The sequence below is a fragment of the Suricata suricatta genome, chromosome X, assembly GCF_006229205.1.
Source record: "Suricata suricatta isolate VVHF042 chromosome X, meerkat_22Aug2017_6uvM2_HiC, whole genome shotgun sequence".
In the NCBI taxonomy this organism is placed as follows: domain Eukaryota; kingdom Metazoa; phylum Chordata; class Mammalia; order Carnivora; family Herpestidae; genus Suricata; species Suricata suricatta.
This window is the reverse complement of record NC_043717.1, coordinates 33,936,673-33,951,511: the sequence shown is the minus strand read 5'-3', so window position 1 is coordinate 33,951,511 and position 14,839 is coordinate 33,936,673. Positions and strand designations below refer to the sequence as shown.

At 35.5% G+C, this 14,839-nt stretch overlaps 1 protein-coding gene across 2 annotated transcripts in view; it reads right to left on the bottom strand.

Annotated features, from left to right (window-relative positions):
* USP9X (ubiquitin specific peptidase 9 X-linked) overlaps nt 1–14,839 on the bottom strand; it is a 124,657-nt gene that overhangs the window by 52,376 nt on the left and 57,442 nt on the right. For both annotated transcript variants that reach the window (XM_029930811.1, XM_029930812.1), the window contains exons 16-21: nt 8,276–8,363; nt 5,479–5,821; nt 3,422–3,517; nt 2,808–3,019; nt 1,581–1,821; nt 1,083–1,232 (exon numbers count right to left, since the gene is read on the bottom strand). In XM_029930811.1, coding sequence (XP_029786671.1) covers nt 1,083–1,232; nt 1,581–1,821; nt 2,808–3,019; nt 3,422–3,517; nt 5,479–5,821; nt 8,276–8,363 — 1,130 coding nt within the window. The remainder of the gene's footprint in view (nt 1–1,082; nt 1,233–1,580; nt 1,822–2,807; nt 3,020–3,421; nt 3,518–5,478; nt 5,822–8,275; nt 8,364–14,839) is intronic.

Sequence of the window (14,839 nt, the reverse complement as noted above, 5' to 3'; positions counted from 1 at the left end):
AGGCTGTCATGCCTGCTAATAAATACCTAACTCAACTGTTGTAGGGAGTCAATTCTTTTGACACTGGAGTGGCTGGTTATTATCGTAACCATTAAAATTCTCTTGGAGAGGTGGAAGGAGAGGGGAGGGAAGGGAGGAATCATGGTTGCTTAACATACAAGATATGTAACTGACAACTTGAGAAAGACTGCAGACATTTTCCTACAAAAACAGTTGTGAAGAAAGGATTCATTTCCGTGGTATGAATACAAATACAGCAGTATTTTCCTAACTATAAATTCAGTAGTTATAATTATGCTATATAATGTTATGTAAACATATCACATCCAACGGGAAATGTGTTTTTAAAAAATTTACTTATTTTGAGAGTGCGACCAGGAGCAGGGGCGGGGAGGGGAATGAATGAATGAATATGAATATCCCAAGCAGGCTCCAAGTGCAGAGCCCAACACGGGGTTTCGGACTCACAAACTATGAGATCATGACTTGAGCAGAAACCAAGAGTTGGATGCTTAACCGAGTGAGCAACCCAGGGGTGCCTAACAGGAAGTGTTTTAAATTTCAACCGAGTTAGAATTACCTTTCAAAGAGATCTATTCTGAAGTTGATGGTTAACTATACAGTTCTTCGAGATTTTGCCTCAGTAAACTGTAAGCTTCTCAAGAAAAAAAAAAAAAAAACTATTCTGTATACAGCTAGCCCTTGAACAACATGGGTTTAAACTGCACAGGTTCACTTACACAAATTTTTCCCCCCAAAAGTACAGTATAGTACTGTAAATGTTCTTTTCTCTTTGATTGTTTTCGTATTTTCTTTTCTGTAGCTTACTTTAAAAATACAATAAACAATACCTATAACATATAAAACATGTGTTCATCAATTGTTTATGTTATTGCTAAGGCCTCCAGTCAATACTAGGCTTTAAGTAGTTAAGTTTTTGGGGAGTTAAAAGTTATACATGAATTTTCCACTGTATGAGGGGTAGTGGACAGGTGGTTGATACAAGGTCAACCCGCACTTCTTTATTTTCAAAGAATGTAGCATAATGCCCTGCAAACAGTAGCTCAAAACCATTTACTCACCACCCCAGGCAAACAGCTTTCCACTTCTGGATTGGGACCATCACTGTAATGATTCCCATGGTTTCCGGGAGATCCAGTTGAGGAATCAGAAGAGCTATCAGGGCTTGAAGGCATATTCGAACTTATTTGTGTAAGTTTGGCTGTAATTAGCTGAAAATAATATACTAAGTCAGTATCAAAGACCAGGAAAAATATGCAAAACAGAAGTCAGTAACATACCAACAAATGACAAAAAACTACAGGGTATACTTTTAGAAATTCAACTTATAAGTGTTGCCTTACAATCAGTTAAAAAGTTTTGTTTTTAGAAATCCGTTCTTCTACTATACTGTTAGTACCGTAATGCCAATTTTATATAAGGTTATAATCCAAATATCTAATAAAGAGCCATGCACATAATAGATGCTCAATTAACATTTACTGAATGAAATGTTAACTAGCGAAATGAAAAACAGTCTCAGGTCTTTCTTGAAAAGGTTGGCAACTGTAGATACTTACTGATTTATCTTTTAAGTTTAACTGTCCAATCAACTTTCTGTCATCTGCAGGATCTATCAGCTCACCACCCACAAAGAGCTCAATTTTTGTATGGGCTACATTGGCTTTAATACGATTGAGAATGTATCGTCGTACTGAACCGATCGTATCATTTGTATGAGACCATACATCCAAGTCATCAACTTGTCTGCCCTGGTTTGGAAATCGAACTATAAAAGAGAGGTGTTTACCACGGAAAGCTCTGGGGGGAAGAAAAGAAAAAACCATCATCCTCATCAGCAGAATTTCCTGCCTTCTTTCAAAGAAAATAAAACTAGGAATAAAACTATTGGATATTTTCTTATTAAACAAGAAAAAGTTAGGGATACTTATTATTTTTAGGATCTTGAAAAGAAAAATTTATAATGAAGAGTTAGGCGCTCAACTGACTGAGCCATCCAGGTGCCCCTATTGTCCTCTAATTATACATGTTTTATGCTATCTTCAAAATACAACAATCCTATCGTCCTATTGTTACTCTTGTACCTATGCTTGCAGAAAATGTGATGTCTAGTTTTAAGAAATTAAATCAGGACCTGAGTTAACACTATTTAATGCCATTAAAGTGCAACTCACCAAGACTATTTTTAAATGTGAAAGATATTTTAGCATGAGAATATTAAAAATGCAAAGATGTAAGTATTTCCTGAAAAATTATTAATATCAAAATCCAGATGCCAAATAGTATCTGTTGATAATATCTTATTAGAAAACAATAGAAAAACTAAAGCTCAACATTCAAGAAGCAACTTTATATATAATTTCATGGTTAACAATGAGAGCTCTTTTAAATTAAGTACTAATGTCACTCATTCTATAAACATCTCTAAATTATAAGTACTATTTGAATTATTCAATGTTGACAACTTAACAGAAATATTAGACCATTTGGAAATATTTCTTGCCATATCAGCTGTCTGTCAAAAGCAGCTTTAAGAGTTCTTTTCAGTTAATTCCCCAATACGACTATGCAATTATTTTTAACTGTATAAATGAACAGCACCAAAATACTTCAACTGTAAAATATCCTTAGCAAGATTAACAGGCAATAAAGTGAACAGCAATAAATAAATAGAGAAAACTAGACTTAATGTCCTACCAAAAACAACAAACAAAAAATAGATCCTGGAAAAAAAAAGTCTAGGAAAAATACCAAATAATTAATCAGTATATTAGTCATTCACAAACCTTGACATAGGTAGAATTGTTCTTTCCTCGTGATAGTCACTGTCACATTCATTTATATATTCCCTTAACACAGTTAATACTCGAACCATTCGAATAGCTTCTTGCCTTGCACAATTAATACTGTCTTTGTCACCATCCAAAACACACAAGGTGTCATAAGAGGCTTTCAAACGATCAAAGCAAGACTGAATGAAGTCTTCATGGATCACCACCTACAAATAATGGGCCAAATACAGTCCAAGATACTTTAACTGCCATCATATTTAACCAATGCCTACATTGATAATAACACACACTACGTTTTATCAACGGAAGCCACAGTTAACAAGGATAAAAGAATGAGCTTCAAAATAGGTAGTAGAATCAAAAGAAATTCAGTTGATATCTCATGCCATGATTATACTCAAAATAATCACTTCAGGGAGATATCAAGACAAGATTCATGTTGTCTAAACAGCATTTTATCGAATGGAAATACAGACTATTTTAAGTACATATTTAAGAGTTGAAACAAAACAACTTAGTTAATTCAGAATTGAAAAAATTTTGTAAGAAAAAGAGTTATTTAACCAGAATTCTAATTTGTAGAAGTTTTCATGGATGTCAATCCTTACCTGATTGACCTGTAGCCTTGGACCAAGGTTTGTATAGATCTCTTTAAGGAGATCTATAGCTCTGCTGGCAATATCATCATTACTTTGAATCACCACCTAGGTTCAAAAAGATTCAAATATAAACAACTTTCATGAAATATTTTAGTTGGACATTTCAATTCAAACCATATCCACTGACATATGGATATTTCATATCCATGAAAAACCATTATTTTCAACACCGTGCTGCATAACTTAAGGGTATATTTACTTTGATACTCAAGTAAATCAAGTAAAATTAAGTGAGAAGAACTGAAAAGAGTAATAAAATGCAAAACACATTTTACTAAAAATAAAATATGCTGTGACCAATATTAAGTGAACCCTGCAAATCAACTTTGTAACCAAGTTGTGAGACACTGAAGGAGGAATTCAAATTAGTTAGAAGGAAATATAAGATACATGAAGTACAGCTAAGCACAAAAAGACACCCTATGCCCCCCCTCTATTTCTACAGATCCTTATCACTCATCTAATTATACTGGTAGTTTTCAAACTATGTGCAGAACTGTAGGGGTTTGAGTGTTTTGAGGTGTACCCCTATGTTAGGCCTGGGGAAATGGGAAGGGTGTGACGCACAGGGAGAATGAGCAAAAAAACACAAACAGAAACAAAGAAATTGGCTCTCCCTTGTCCGACCAGTTTTACATCTTGGAGTATTGCATACATTTTTATTTTAAAAAAAGGTTCTGGCTGTTTTAAAATGCTGAAAATAACTTAACGAAAAAGTTTTAAAAAAATCAAATGACACAGTAGAGTCTACAGCTTGCAGAAAAATATATCCAAAAAACAATATAACTGCTATGAACAGGTCAGATTTTTAAAAGTAAAAATAACATATTAATACTATATTGTCACAATATGGAGAGACCTTGAGGACACTGTGCTAAGTGAAGTTAAGTTCAGAGAAAGACAAATACTGCATGATCTCATTTGTATGTGGTATCTAAAAACAAATAAAAAACTGAACTAAGAACAGATTGGTGGTTACCAGAGCCGGAGGATGGACAAAATGGGTGAATGTGGTCACAAGGCATAAACTTCCATTTATAAAATAGGTACTGAGGATGTAATGTAAACACAGTGATTACAGTTAATACTGTACTGCACTTAAAAGTTGCTAGGAGAGTAAATCTTCAATGTTTTCATCACAAGAAAAAGATTGTAATGACATATGGTGATCATTTCACAATATATGCAAATATCAAATCATTGTGCTGTGCACCTGAAACTAATATCATGTTGTATCCATTTTATCTCAAGAACATATATAATTTAATACTAAAACAGTGGAGGGGCTCTTGGATGGCTCATTTGAATAAGTGTCAGACTCCGGCTCAGGTCATAATCTCACGACTAGGGAGTTCGAGCCCTGCCGACAGCTCAGAGGCTGGCGCCTGCTTTGGATTCTGTGTCTCCCTGGCTCTCTGCCTTTCCTGCACTCAGGCTCTGTCTCCCCTGCCCCCTTCAAAAATTAACATTGAAAAAAATTTTTTAATAAAAAAATACAACGGTGGAAAAATGAGACAGTAATATTTTACTCCTTCAGGTGTTTAAAAACATCACACGTTAAAACCATGCCAATAAAGTACACATTTGTAATCCATTCTAAATAGTCTTTACTTCCATCCTCTATTTTAGCACTGTATGTATAATAATGTAAAATTAACAATGAAGGAGAAGAAACAGATCTACACTGAATGTAAAAAAGGAATAATTTCCATGGGGGGGGGATGAAAAATCCATATGGTCAGTATATTTCTAAATACATCTAGAACACACAGATTCTAAGCTAAGACAAAAAAGATCATCAGTCACAAAACAGGAGAGGGGAAGGGAGAGAGAGAAAAGAAAAAACCTAATGATAAATGATACGGTAAGATAAAAGTGAACTACCACAACCTTCTGGGACAAGCATCAAATTGGCATATATATGTAATTTATATGCAAAATGGACTCTTTCTGTTTGAAATATTTCATCAGAAAGAATGTTTACAAAGTTCCTACTTTTCACTTACCCTCCAAAGGTAGTCTAATCCTATTAACTCCAAATCATCCATCATATATGCCCTCCTTTTTGCTACTAGTTTTCCTTCTCGACAATTCACAGCTTTAAAGAATCGCTCAAAACATTTCATTCCATTTTCAGTTAATAGGGAAGGGTCAAGCTGAAGCACATTACTTTCAAAGAAGTCTTTATTAATATCAGGATCCAAGTCTGGTTCATCCCCCATCAACTTGGAATACCACTTAAAACAGGCTTCGCGATCACAAAGGTAAACTGCATTTTCTGCTAAGCACTTCCATATTTGTTTTGCCTGAGGAGCACATAGCCACAGTTGGCCATCCTTCAATAAAAATCTTGGAAAAACATAGAAAATCAGCAATTAGAGGTACATAATTTTTATCCTGAAAGGCAATCTATCAGTATATGCAGAAGTAATCTGTCATAATTACATTTTAATTACAGATAAAAAGATATCAATTCTTAGCGACATCTTAAAAAACTTATTCCTCAACTTTCATCTTGTAGTAAAAACAAAACAAAACAAAACAAAAAAACAAAAACACCCTAGGTATTCATTCATTTAACAAGCATATACTGGGTACCTACAATGTGCCAGGAGCTCTGTGAGATGACTGAACTTAAACCGAATCAAATATTTGTTTTCTGAACTTAAGAACAGTTTGGTCTTTGAAACCCGCCATTTCAAAATTATATTTAATGGGTTATTTGACTTTTACCATTCTGCTTATATGCCATCACTGGAAAATGAGGTAGTTCCCAAGTGACTTTCAGAGCTAACCATTTCATTAATGAATTTAGGTCAAAACTGCTTAAATTTTAATGCTTTCTGATGGTCTAAGATGCATCACTCAGTACCTGGCCACATTAAACAGAACCTATATATGATTTAAACATTTTATGACATATCTAACAGGATGCTTATCAATTATTCAGTGATGCTCTCTTGGGTCTTTTTAGTTTTTTGACTATTGGTTATCAAGACAATGAAGGTGAATTTTGTTACAGCTGCAGTCTCTTCTGTTATTGCTTTAGAAATCTAAAGTGTTCTTTCAGCATTCCTCCATCCACCCTACCTGCCCTATCTGTGAAGCAAAGAAAAAGGGAATACCTCACTTTATTCTGAATAACACATAATTTTTAGCTCACATAATGACAATTCCGTGTCTGGTAATAAAGTAAGGTGCTTATAGGTCATGGGAGTAGGTTCTCATTATCTCAAAGCATTTTGGAATCTCAATTCTAGGGTCTGATATTTAAAGGCACTGCTGAGCTTAAAGAGGATATCTAGCACCTTGTCCTACCTACTAACCCTGCTACTTCTAATTTACAGATACGATATGAAATGTCCCGTTTGGTAACATGAATTTGTTTTCGAAGTTTTTTGTTTTTTTAAAGTACAACAGCAGAAAACTTTCCTAAGCAAAAAAAGGAGAAATGGAGATCAAATCTCTACTGCTCGTTTAGAAATCTTGGAGGAAGCTCCCCTAAGGCTCCAAGATAGATGTGCAAAAATTAGTGGTCTAATATAAAGAGCACAGACCTTGAATTCAAATAGATCTAGTTGAGCAGTGCAATGCCATATGTAAGGGCTTTGAGATATCAAAGAAGCTATTAAGTCACGTCAATCTCCATTTTTTTATTAATCAAATAAGGATAATACCTGCTTCCACACTGCTATGAGGATTAAATGTATATTAAGTGTTTAACATAGGCCAAGTATACAGTAAATAATGTGAGGTTCTTTTCCTTGGAGTGTGTTGCTATCGGTCATGTAGACAGGTACTAACAGAGCATGGAGTAGAATAGGTCCTCTGATTCCTAACTTGAATACAGTAGGACTCATAACCATATTTTTGTTCTAGAAAACCTTAGGGATACAACACACACCCATCAATAACAATGACTCACTATAGCAGTGATTCTCAATCTGGGGAGGCAGGTACTTCTACCCAGGTGGTTAAAAATTGAAACACATACAGAAAAAAACATTTCACTTTAAACCAATGCCAAATTTCTTAAAATTTGGTGGCTAGAGTTTTTCCTCAAGTTAAAATTATGTAACTATTTATGTAAATGTTTCCCAGTAAATACGCACAGAGTTCAATCAACAAGTCCCTAATTAACTTAGCTCAGGAGAAAATTCCCCAATGTATCAAAATAATAAATGGAATAAATTTCCCAAAGCACTGACGGTCTGGGCATTTCTCTTAGCACACTTAGGAACTGAATAAGCACTTCTGCCAGCCTGTGGTTTCTGAATTCACAAAAAACCCACTCATCATCAACATTTTTTTTTTTAACAATTTCAAATCTGTTAAGTGTATAATCATTAAAGGGTAATTATCCCTGAGCAAATTCAAATTCAGCCTTAGACTACATTTAGCTTTGGTTCAAGGGAATAAACTGCTTTTCCTTGTCCCCATCAGAATGTTATTCATTCAGAAGGCCTTTGTCAGGCACTGCTAGGATAAACAAGATGCCAGTGGAGACAACCACTCTTTCGAGGTGCTGGGTCAGCAGCCTATTGACTCCATTTCCTTACTGACTAGGATACCATTAATGTCAGTACAGTTCTCCAGCTGGCTGTGTCAAAATATGGAAATTTATTCTCTAAACTTGTTTCTAAGGACAGAAGTCTATACAAAAGTTTAAAATGTGTTCACTTCAAATATTGCAAAGAGTTAAGGGGGTGTCATCTAACAAAGACCTAACCATACAGCACATTAACTAATAAGCATTGCTTATTTGGGTCTTAAAGAGAGCAACACTGATGATTTAAAACAAACCTAAGGAAGTTAAGCCGTTCTTGGACTTCTTGAACATGACTATATCTACTTCCCAGCCTCACAGTTTGTGGGTCATAGTCTTCGTGATCTGCAAATTAAGAAAAATCATGCATTATACACATGGATACCACATCACCAAATTTAACCAAAGGAAATTTAAGTCAGTTAAGAGGTCATTAAACTTTTTATTAAAAAGCAACCTAAAGTTTACTAATTATTGATGGTTTCTACCCATCTCCTATTTTCCCTACAAACTTTTACATAACCAAAAGAAAATGATTTGTGCTATCAAAAATAATTCTTCATCATAGCCCCTTTGCCCTATCTATATATACAACAAAGCAATTTTTGATTACAGCCTAAGACTGACCCAAGTGGTCTGTGGAAAATAAGCCAGCAAGACAAAACTGTTTCAATTTCCTGTTATACTGAAAACTGCCTTCATGGAGAAAAAAAGTTGTTAAAATATTGCTAGTATTTACCTAAGAGTAACATAAGATGCTATTCTGTACAACTAAATTATCACAGTTATTCCCAGCAGTATGTTATAAAAGTCTAGAACAGTCTCATATAGAAATTCAAAAGAACTTACCCTATCATGACCATGGGTAGGTGTTAGGCCTAGCTTAATCTACAAATTCCTTCTTAAAAAAAAAGGCTAGTAAACTCCTTGGTTTTACATTCATTTCAATATACAACGGGTAGAAAAGTCTCAGTATTTACAATGAACGACCACAGAAAAAACAACCACCACCAAAAAAACCCTTAAAAAGCACCTACTGTACTAAAAACACTATGGACTGTTGTTTTCTGTTTTTTGTTGGAGAAAGCAGTGGGACCTGGAAACGGTCAAGCTGATCTGTGGCTTGGGGCTAAAGAGACATGAAACAAATGTTCTGACGAGTGCTCTAACACAAGGAAATCACTGACATTTCTTCCAGAAAGTTGTACAAAGTTACAGAGGAACAAGAAATTGTGTGACTTCCTTTAACATTAATTATTGGTATTTGCATACCAGATCATGGACATTACTGTACGTGTATGTTACTGCCACAGAATTCTAATTGTTGGAGACCTTTCAGAAATAATCATCAAATTCTTCAAAACTAGTGAGGTTTCCTCTCTGAAAAAAATCTTTTGCCTGTTGTAAAGATGGAACATATACAGTGTTTTAAAACATCTGCTTTTTAGGGCGCCTGGGTGATTTACTCAGTTAATCATCCAACTCTTCATTTCGGCTCAGGTCACAATCTCATGGTTCGTAAGTTTGAGCCTCACATTGGGCGCTGTGGTGACAGTGCATAGCCTGCTAAGACTCTCTCTCCCTCTCCCCCTGCCCCTCCTCCTCTCGTGTGCGCACGGACTCTCTCTCGCTCTCAAAAAAATAAACTTAAAAAAAATAATAAAATCTGATTTTGATGTTTTTGTGAAAAAAAGCACAATGTATTAGGACTAATCGCTTTTTACTTCCACATGTATTGCTATCTAACATAAGGCCTAAACACGTATTCTCTCTACTTCCATGAAAGTTGTGCAGACTTAAAGCAGTTTCTCAAGAAACTGGATAGAATATCAAATTCTCAACTATGTAGAAATTTTCTTTTTCAGAGAATCAGTCTTGAAATATCTAAATAATCAATGGACTTCAGTTGCCTTTTGTTATTGTCTAAAGGAGCTTATGCAAAGCTTTGTTCACTTGCCATGTTCCTTTTCAAGGGAAATTTTAGTAATTTTACATTTAACACAGGTTTCAAAAATGTGAAAATTCTCGTATCCCCTTCACCCACATTCACCAGTTGTTTACATTTCGCCCCATCAATTTCATTAGTTGCCACATATATGTTAGTGTCATTTTTCTAAACCATGAGAGTCAGTTGAAGACATAGCTATTTACCCCCTAAATACTTAAATGTTTCCAAATAACAAGGACATTTGCTTATATAACCACATTATAATCAACACTTGATACAATTCTGAAGTTGAGTTTGACCATTTGGTCAAAGTGTAAAGTTACTATTTTTCTCTTCGTATTAAGTAGGGGGGAGATGCCTTCAAACTATGTTAAGTGTCTTGCTTCTTCCCAAACTTGTACCCACTAGTTTTAATATCCCCATCCCCTTTTTATGTAGGTGCCAGCACTTTTATCAAGAACTAGACCCTGGACAGCTGGCTGGTTCAGGTGGTAGAGCATGTGACTCTTGATCTTGGGGTTCTGAGTTTAAGCTCCACATTGGGCATGGAGCCTCCTTTAAAAAAAAAAAATCCCTGAGAACCTTAACACAGGTTAGAACTTTGAAAATACGCAATGAACATCAAACAATAATTAAGAATAGTCAAGAAATAAGATGATCCCTCCATGCTAAATAGGAAGGGAGAGACTTTATAGGGCACCACAGAGGAGACTCTGGGCTACCAGACCACAAATAGCATGGTCAGTGGTCTTCCTTGTAAACATTCAGCTCTAGCTCGCAGTCAAAGATGATCCATTTTTAACTCCTGTCGCATCCAACTGACAAAAGCAGGAGATATTAGAGGAGACAAAATTAAACTCAAGTGGCTATACCTAAGGCTAACAAACTAGTTCCTGTCATTATTGACTGCAAATTGCCTATTGTCCATTTCATAAATTCATAAAAGCAGCTCAGTTTTGAAAAAGCATCGAGACATAAATACCATGAAATTCACCCATTTAAAATGTAAAACTCAATGATTGTTAGTCTGAGCTGTTTAAACATTTTTCATTTTTGTCATCCTAAGCGTGATCTCAATGTAGTTTTGATTCACATTTCCTTAATAACTAATGATACTAAGCATTTATTTTATGCCTTTAGCCATACGTGTATCTTTGGAGAAATGTCTATACAGATCCTGCCCATTTCCTAATTGATTGTCTTTTAGTTGTTGAGTTATAAGAGTTCTTATATATTTTGGATAGAAGTCCTTTATTAGATATAGGGCTTTCTTTCCCCCAATTCTTGGACTGTCATTTTACTTTCTTTTTTAAATGAAATTTCCAAATGTCATGTAAATGTCATTTTGATGGACCATTTGAAGCAATTAAATTTTAAACTTTGATGTAGTCCAATGAATCACCTTTTTCCTCCTTAGGCCATGAAGATTTATTTCTATTTTCTTCATAAGAGTTTTATACTTTTAGGCCTACGATCTATTTTAAGTTTTGTGTATGGTGTGAGGTAAGGGGATCAAACTTTATTCTTCTAGATGTGCATATACAAATTTTCCCAGTTACATTTATCAAAAAAGATTACTTTTTTCCCCACTGAATATTCTTCACAACCTTATAAAAATCAGTTAACCATAAATTTTAACAATTTACTTCCAGACTATCAGTTATATTCCACTGATGCATACATCTATTCTTATGTCGGTACCACACTGTGTTGTTTTTATTTTGTATTAAGTTTTAAAATCGGGAAGTACTATATGTCAGCCAAACAGCCAAACTACTATACAGAGTTTAAAATGTACAAGTTTTGGGGGAGCCTGGCTGGATCAGTCAGTAGAGCACAGGACTCTAAATCTCAAGGTTAGGAGTTCAAGCCCCACGTTGGCTGTAGAGATTACTTTAGAAAAAAAATAAAATCTTAAAAAAATAATTAAAATGTACAAACAAGTTTTGTGCTTTTCTTCAATTTATTCTTAAGTATTTCGTACTTTATAAATCTACTGTAAATAGTTTTAATTTCCAGGTTGATCATTGCTGAGCATACAAATATAACTGACCTTTGTACACTGATCCTAATTCCTGCAATCTAGTTTAACACATTTATTAGTTTTAACAGATTTTAGTGGTTTATGATTTCCACATTAAAGTGTTGATTTAATTACAGATAGCTTTACCTCTTCCAATGTGGATGCCTATTCTTGCCTAGTTGCTCAGCCTAGCACCTCCACAGAGTATTAAATCAAAGTCACTAGCATAGATATTTTGGTCTCATTCCTCATCCTGGGGGAAAGCAGCCAGTCTTTCACCATTAAGTATGAAGTTAGGAGATTTTTGAGATGCCCTTCATCAGGTTGATAATGTCACCTTCTATTCTTAGTTTGTTCAAAGACTTTGAAATGAAAAGGTATTGGATTTTGTCAAATGCTTTTTCTTCACCTACTGAGAAGAGAACAGTTTTGGTCCTTTATTCTCTTGGTATATCACAACTGGACTTCTGGGTGTCAAATCAACATTGTGTTCCAAAGACATATTCTATTTAGTCATGATATGTCTTTTTTTGGTAAAGATTTTGTATCTCATATAAGGGATACTGCTTGTAGTTTCCTTCTGATGTCTTTGCATTGTTTTGGTATCAGGGTAATAATGGCTTCACAGGAGAAGTTGGGAAATGTTCCTTTATTTTTATTTTGAAAGAATTTGTGAAGGATTAGTGGTAATTCTTAAAATGTTCATTAAAATTCACCAAGGAAAACATCTGGTCCTGGAATTTCTTTGTTACTTATTCATCTTTTTACTGGTTTTAAGCTTATTTAAAACTTTAATTGCTTCTCCAGTTTCAACAATTTGGTACTCATTTTTTCATAAGATTAGTACTTCTCATATATTTATCCCAATGCCTCCTAGTTACTGATGTTCTACGAAACAAATTGTTAATTTTATTGGTGTTTCCTTGTGACGAGTCCTTTTTCTCTTAAACTTTTATTAAAGTTTCTTACAACTATGAAGTGCCTGTATCTGGGTCTAACTTTTACCTTACTTGACATTTTTTAAGCTTCTTGGATACCTGGGTTAAGGTTTCTAAATCCATCTAGGAAGTCTTTGGTGATGATGTTTTTCATGTTCCCTTATCTCTCTCCCCATATCCTTCCAGTTCTACCATTGTATTCATGTTGGTACTCAATGGAACTAAAAGTTTCCACAGGATTTTCTTCATTGTTCTTCAGATTGCATAATCTCTATTCATCAATCTTCAAGTTCAGATCGAGTCTTCCACAAGCTTGCAAGCTCTGTTCAGCTCCTGTACCAAATTTCAAGTCTAGAATTTCCATTTGATACTTTCTCTTTTAAAGAAAAAATTCTCTCTCATTACGGTTATTCTCAAATATAACTGTCACGATTACTTTCCTTTAAGTCTTTAGATACAAGTTCATACAGCTCCTTGAGCATATTTGTAGTAACTGCTTTCAAGTCTTCGTCTGCAAAGTCTACCATCTGGGCCCTTTCAGAGGCAGTTTCTGTGATACATATGTATGTATATACATACATATACATGTATATATAGAGAACACCTTTAATATTTTTGTTGAAATCTGGATATTTAACTATATTATAACAACCTAAATTTTTTGACACCACCCACTCACTCCCAGGTTGGTGTTGTTTGCTTGGTTATTTAGTGACTAGTCCGAACTAACCGTGAGGTCTATCTCACCCACAGTGTTTTTCCCTTTACCTTTCAGTCTTGCTACTTGTAGGCTGTTCCTGCTTCAACATAAGCCCCTTATTTGTCGAATGCTGTAATTAAGTCCCCTTGGCTAGTTAGATTATTACCCTTTACCAGTGGATGTGACTGGCTTGGAGGCTACCATCCCAGTTCAAGGAGTTTGTTTATGCCCCACATTCAGTTAAAGGCTACTAGTACCTGGGATGTTTTCTTCCCACTCATGAGGGTACAGTCTTAAGAATGACACATAGTCTTCTTAACTACAAGGATAGGTTTTCCTTTTCCTTTTAAAAGCCTGGGTTCCTAAGAGCTGTCCCTGAGTCAAGGTAGCTTATTATTCACTGAGTGTTTGGTCAGAAATTGAATTTAAGTAGTTGAGCCAGTGAAGCTCACAACTTTTGCTAATGGAATGGTGTGTGGACTTAAGAATTTCTTTTTTAATGTTTTATTTTTGAGAGAGAGAGAGAGAGAGAGAGAGAGCTCGCGCGCGTGTGTGTGTGAGCAGGGGAGGGTCACAGAGAGAGAGGGGGACAGAGAATCTGAAGCAGGCTTCAGGCTCTGAGCTAGCTGTCAGCACAGAGCCTGATGTGGGGCTCAAACCCATAAACTGCGAGATCATGACCTGAGCTGACGCCAGACACTCAACCGACTGAGCCACCCAGGCACCCCAAGAATGTTTTCAACTTGTCCCTGAATTGCTCTGATTGCTTCTGAGTAGGTGCAACCTAATACATGTGCAGAACATTAGGGACCCCCTAGAGTTAACTGCTCCCAGAAGGGCTCATCTTGTCTGTCTCTAAAATCTGTTAAACTTTTGGTTGCTCTGCTATTTCATTTATCAATTATCAGTACATGGAGCTATAAGCACCCTCTTAATTGCTCTTCACCAAAATTTCCACTGGTTTTAATAATGCTCTTGGGAATGGAATGCTCTTGTCCAAATAAGGTAAATTCCTTCAAGCCTAACTGCTGGGCTCTTCATCCTCACAGTCTCTATCTCTCCCTTTGGGTAGAATTTCTGTGCCACTGCACAGGGGCTGGTGACGACATAGCAGGAAGCTTCTCCCAGAGTGATACCTCTGGCACTATAAGTCGTACTGGTGTGTGGTGGTGGTGGCGGCTGGTGATTTTCTTGGTGTGTCCCTCTACGCAG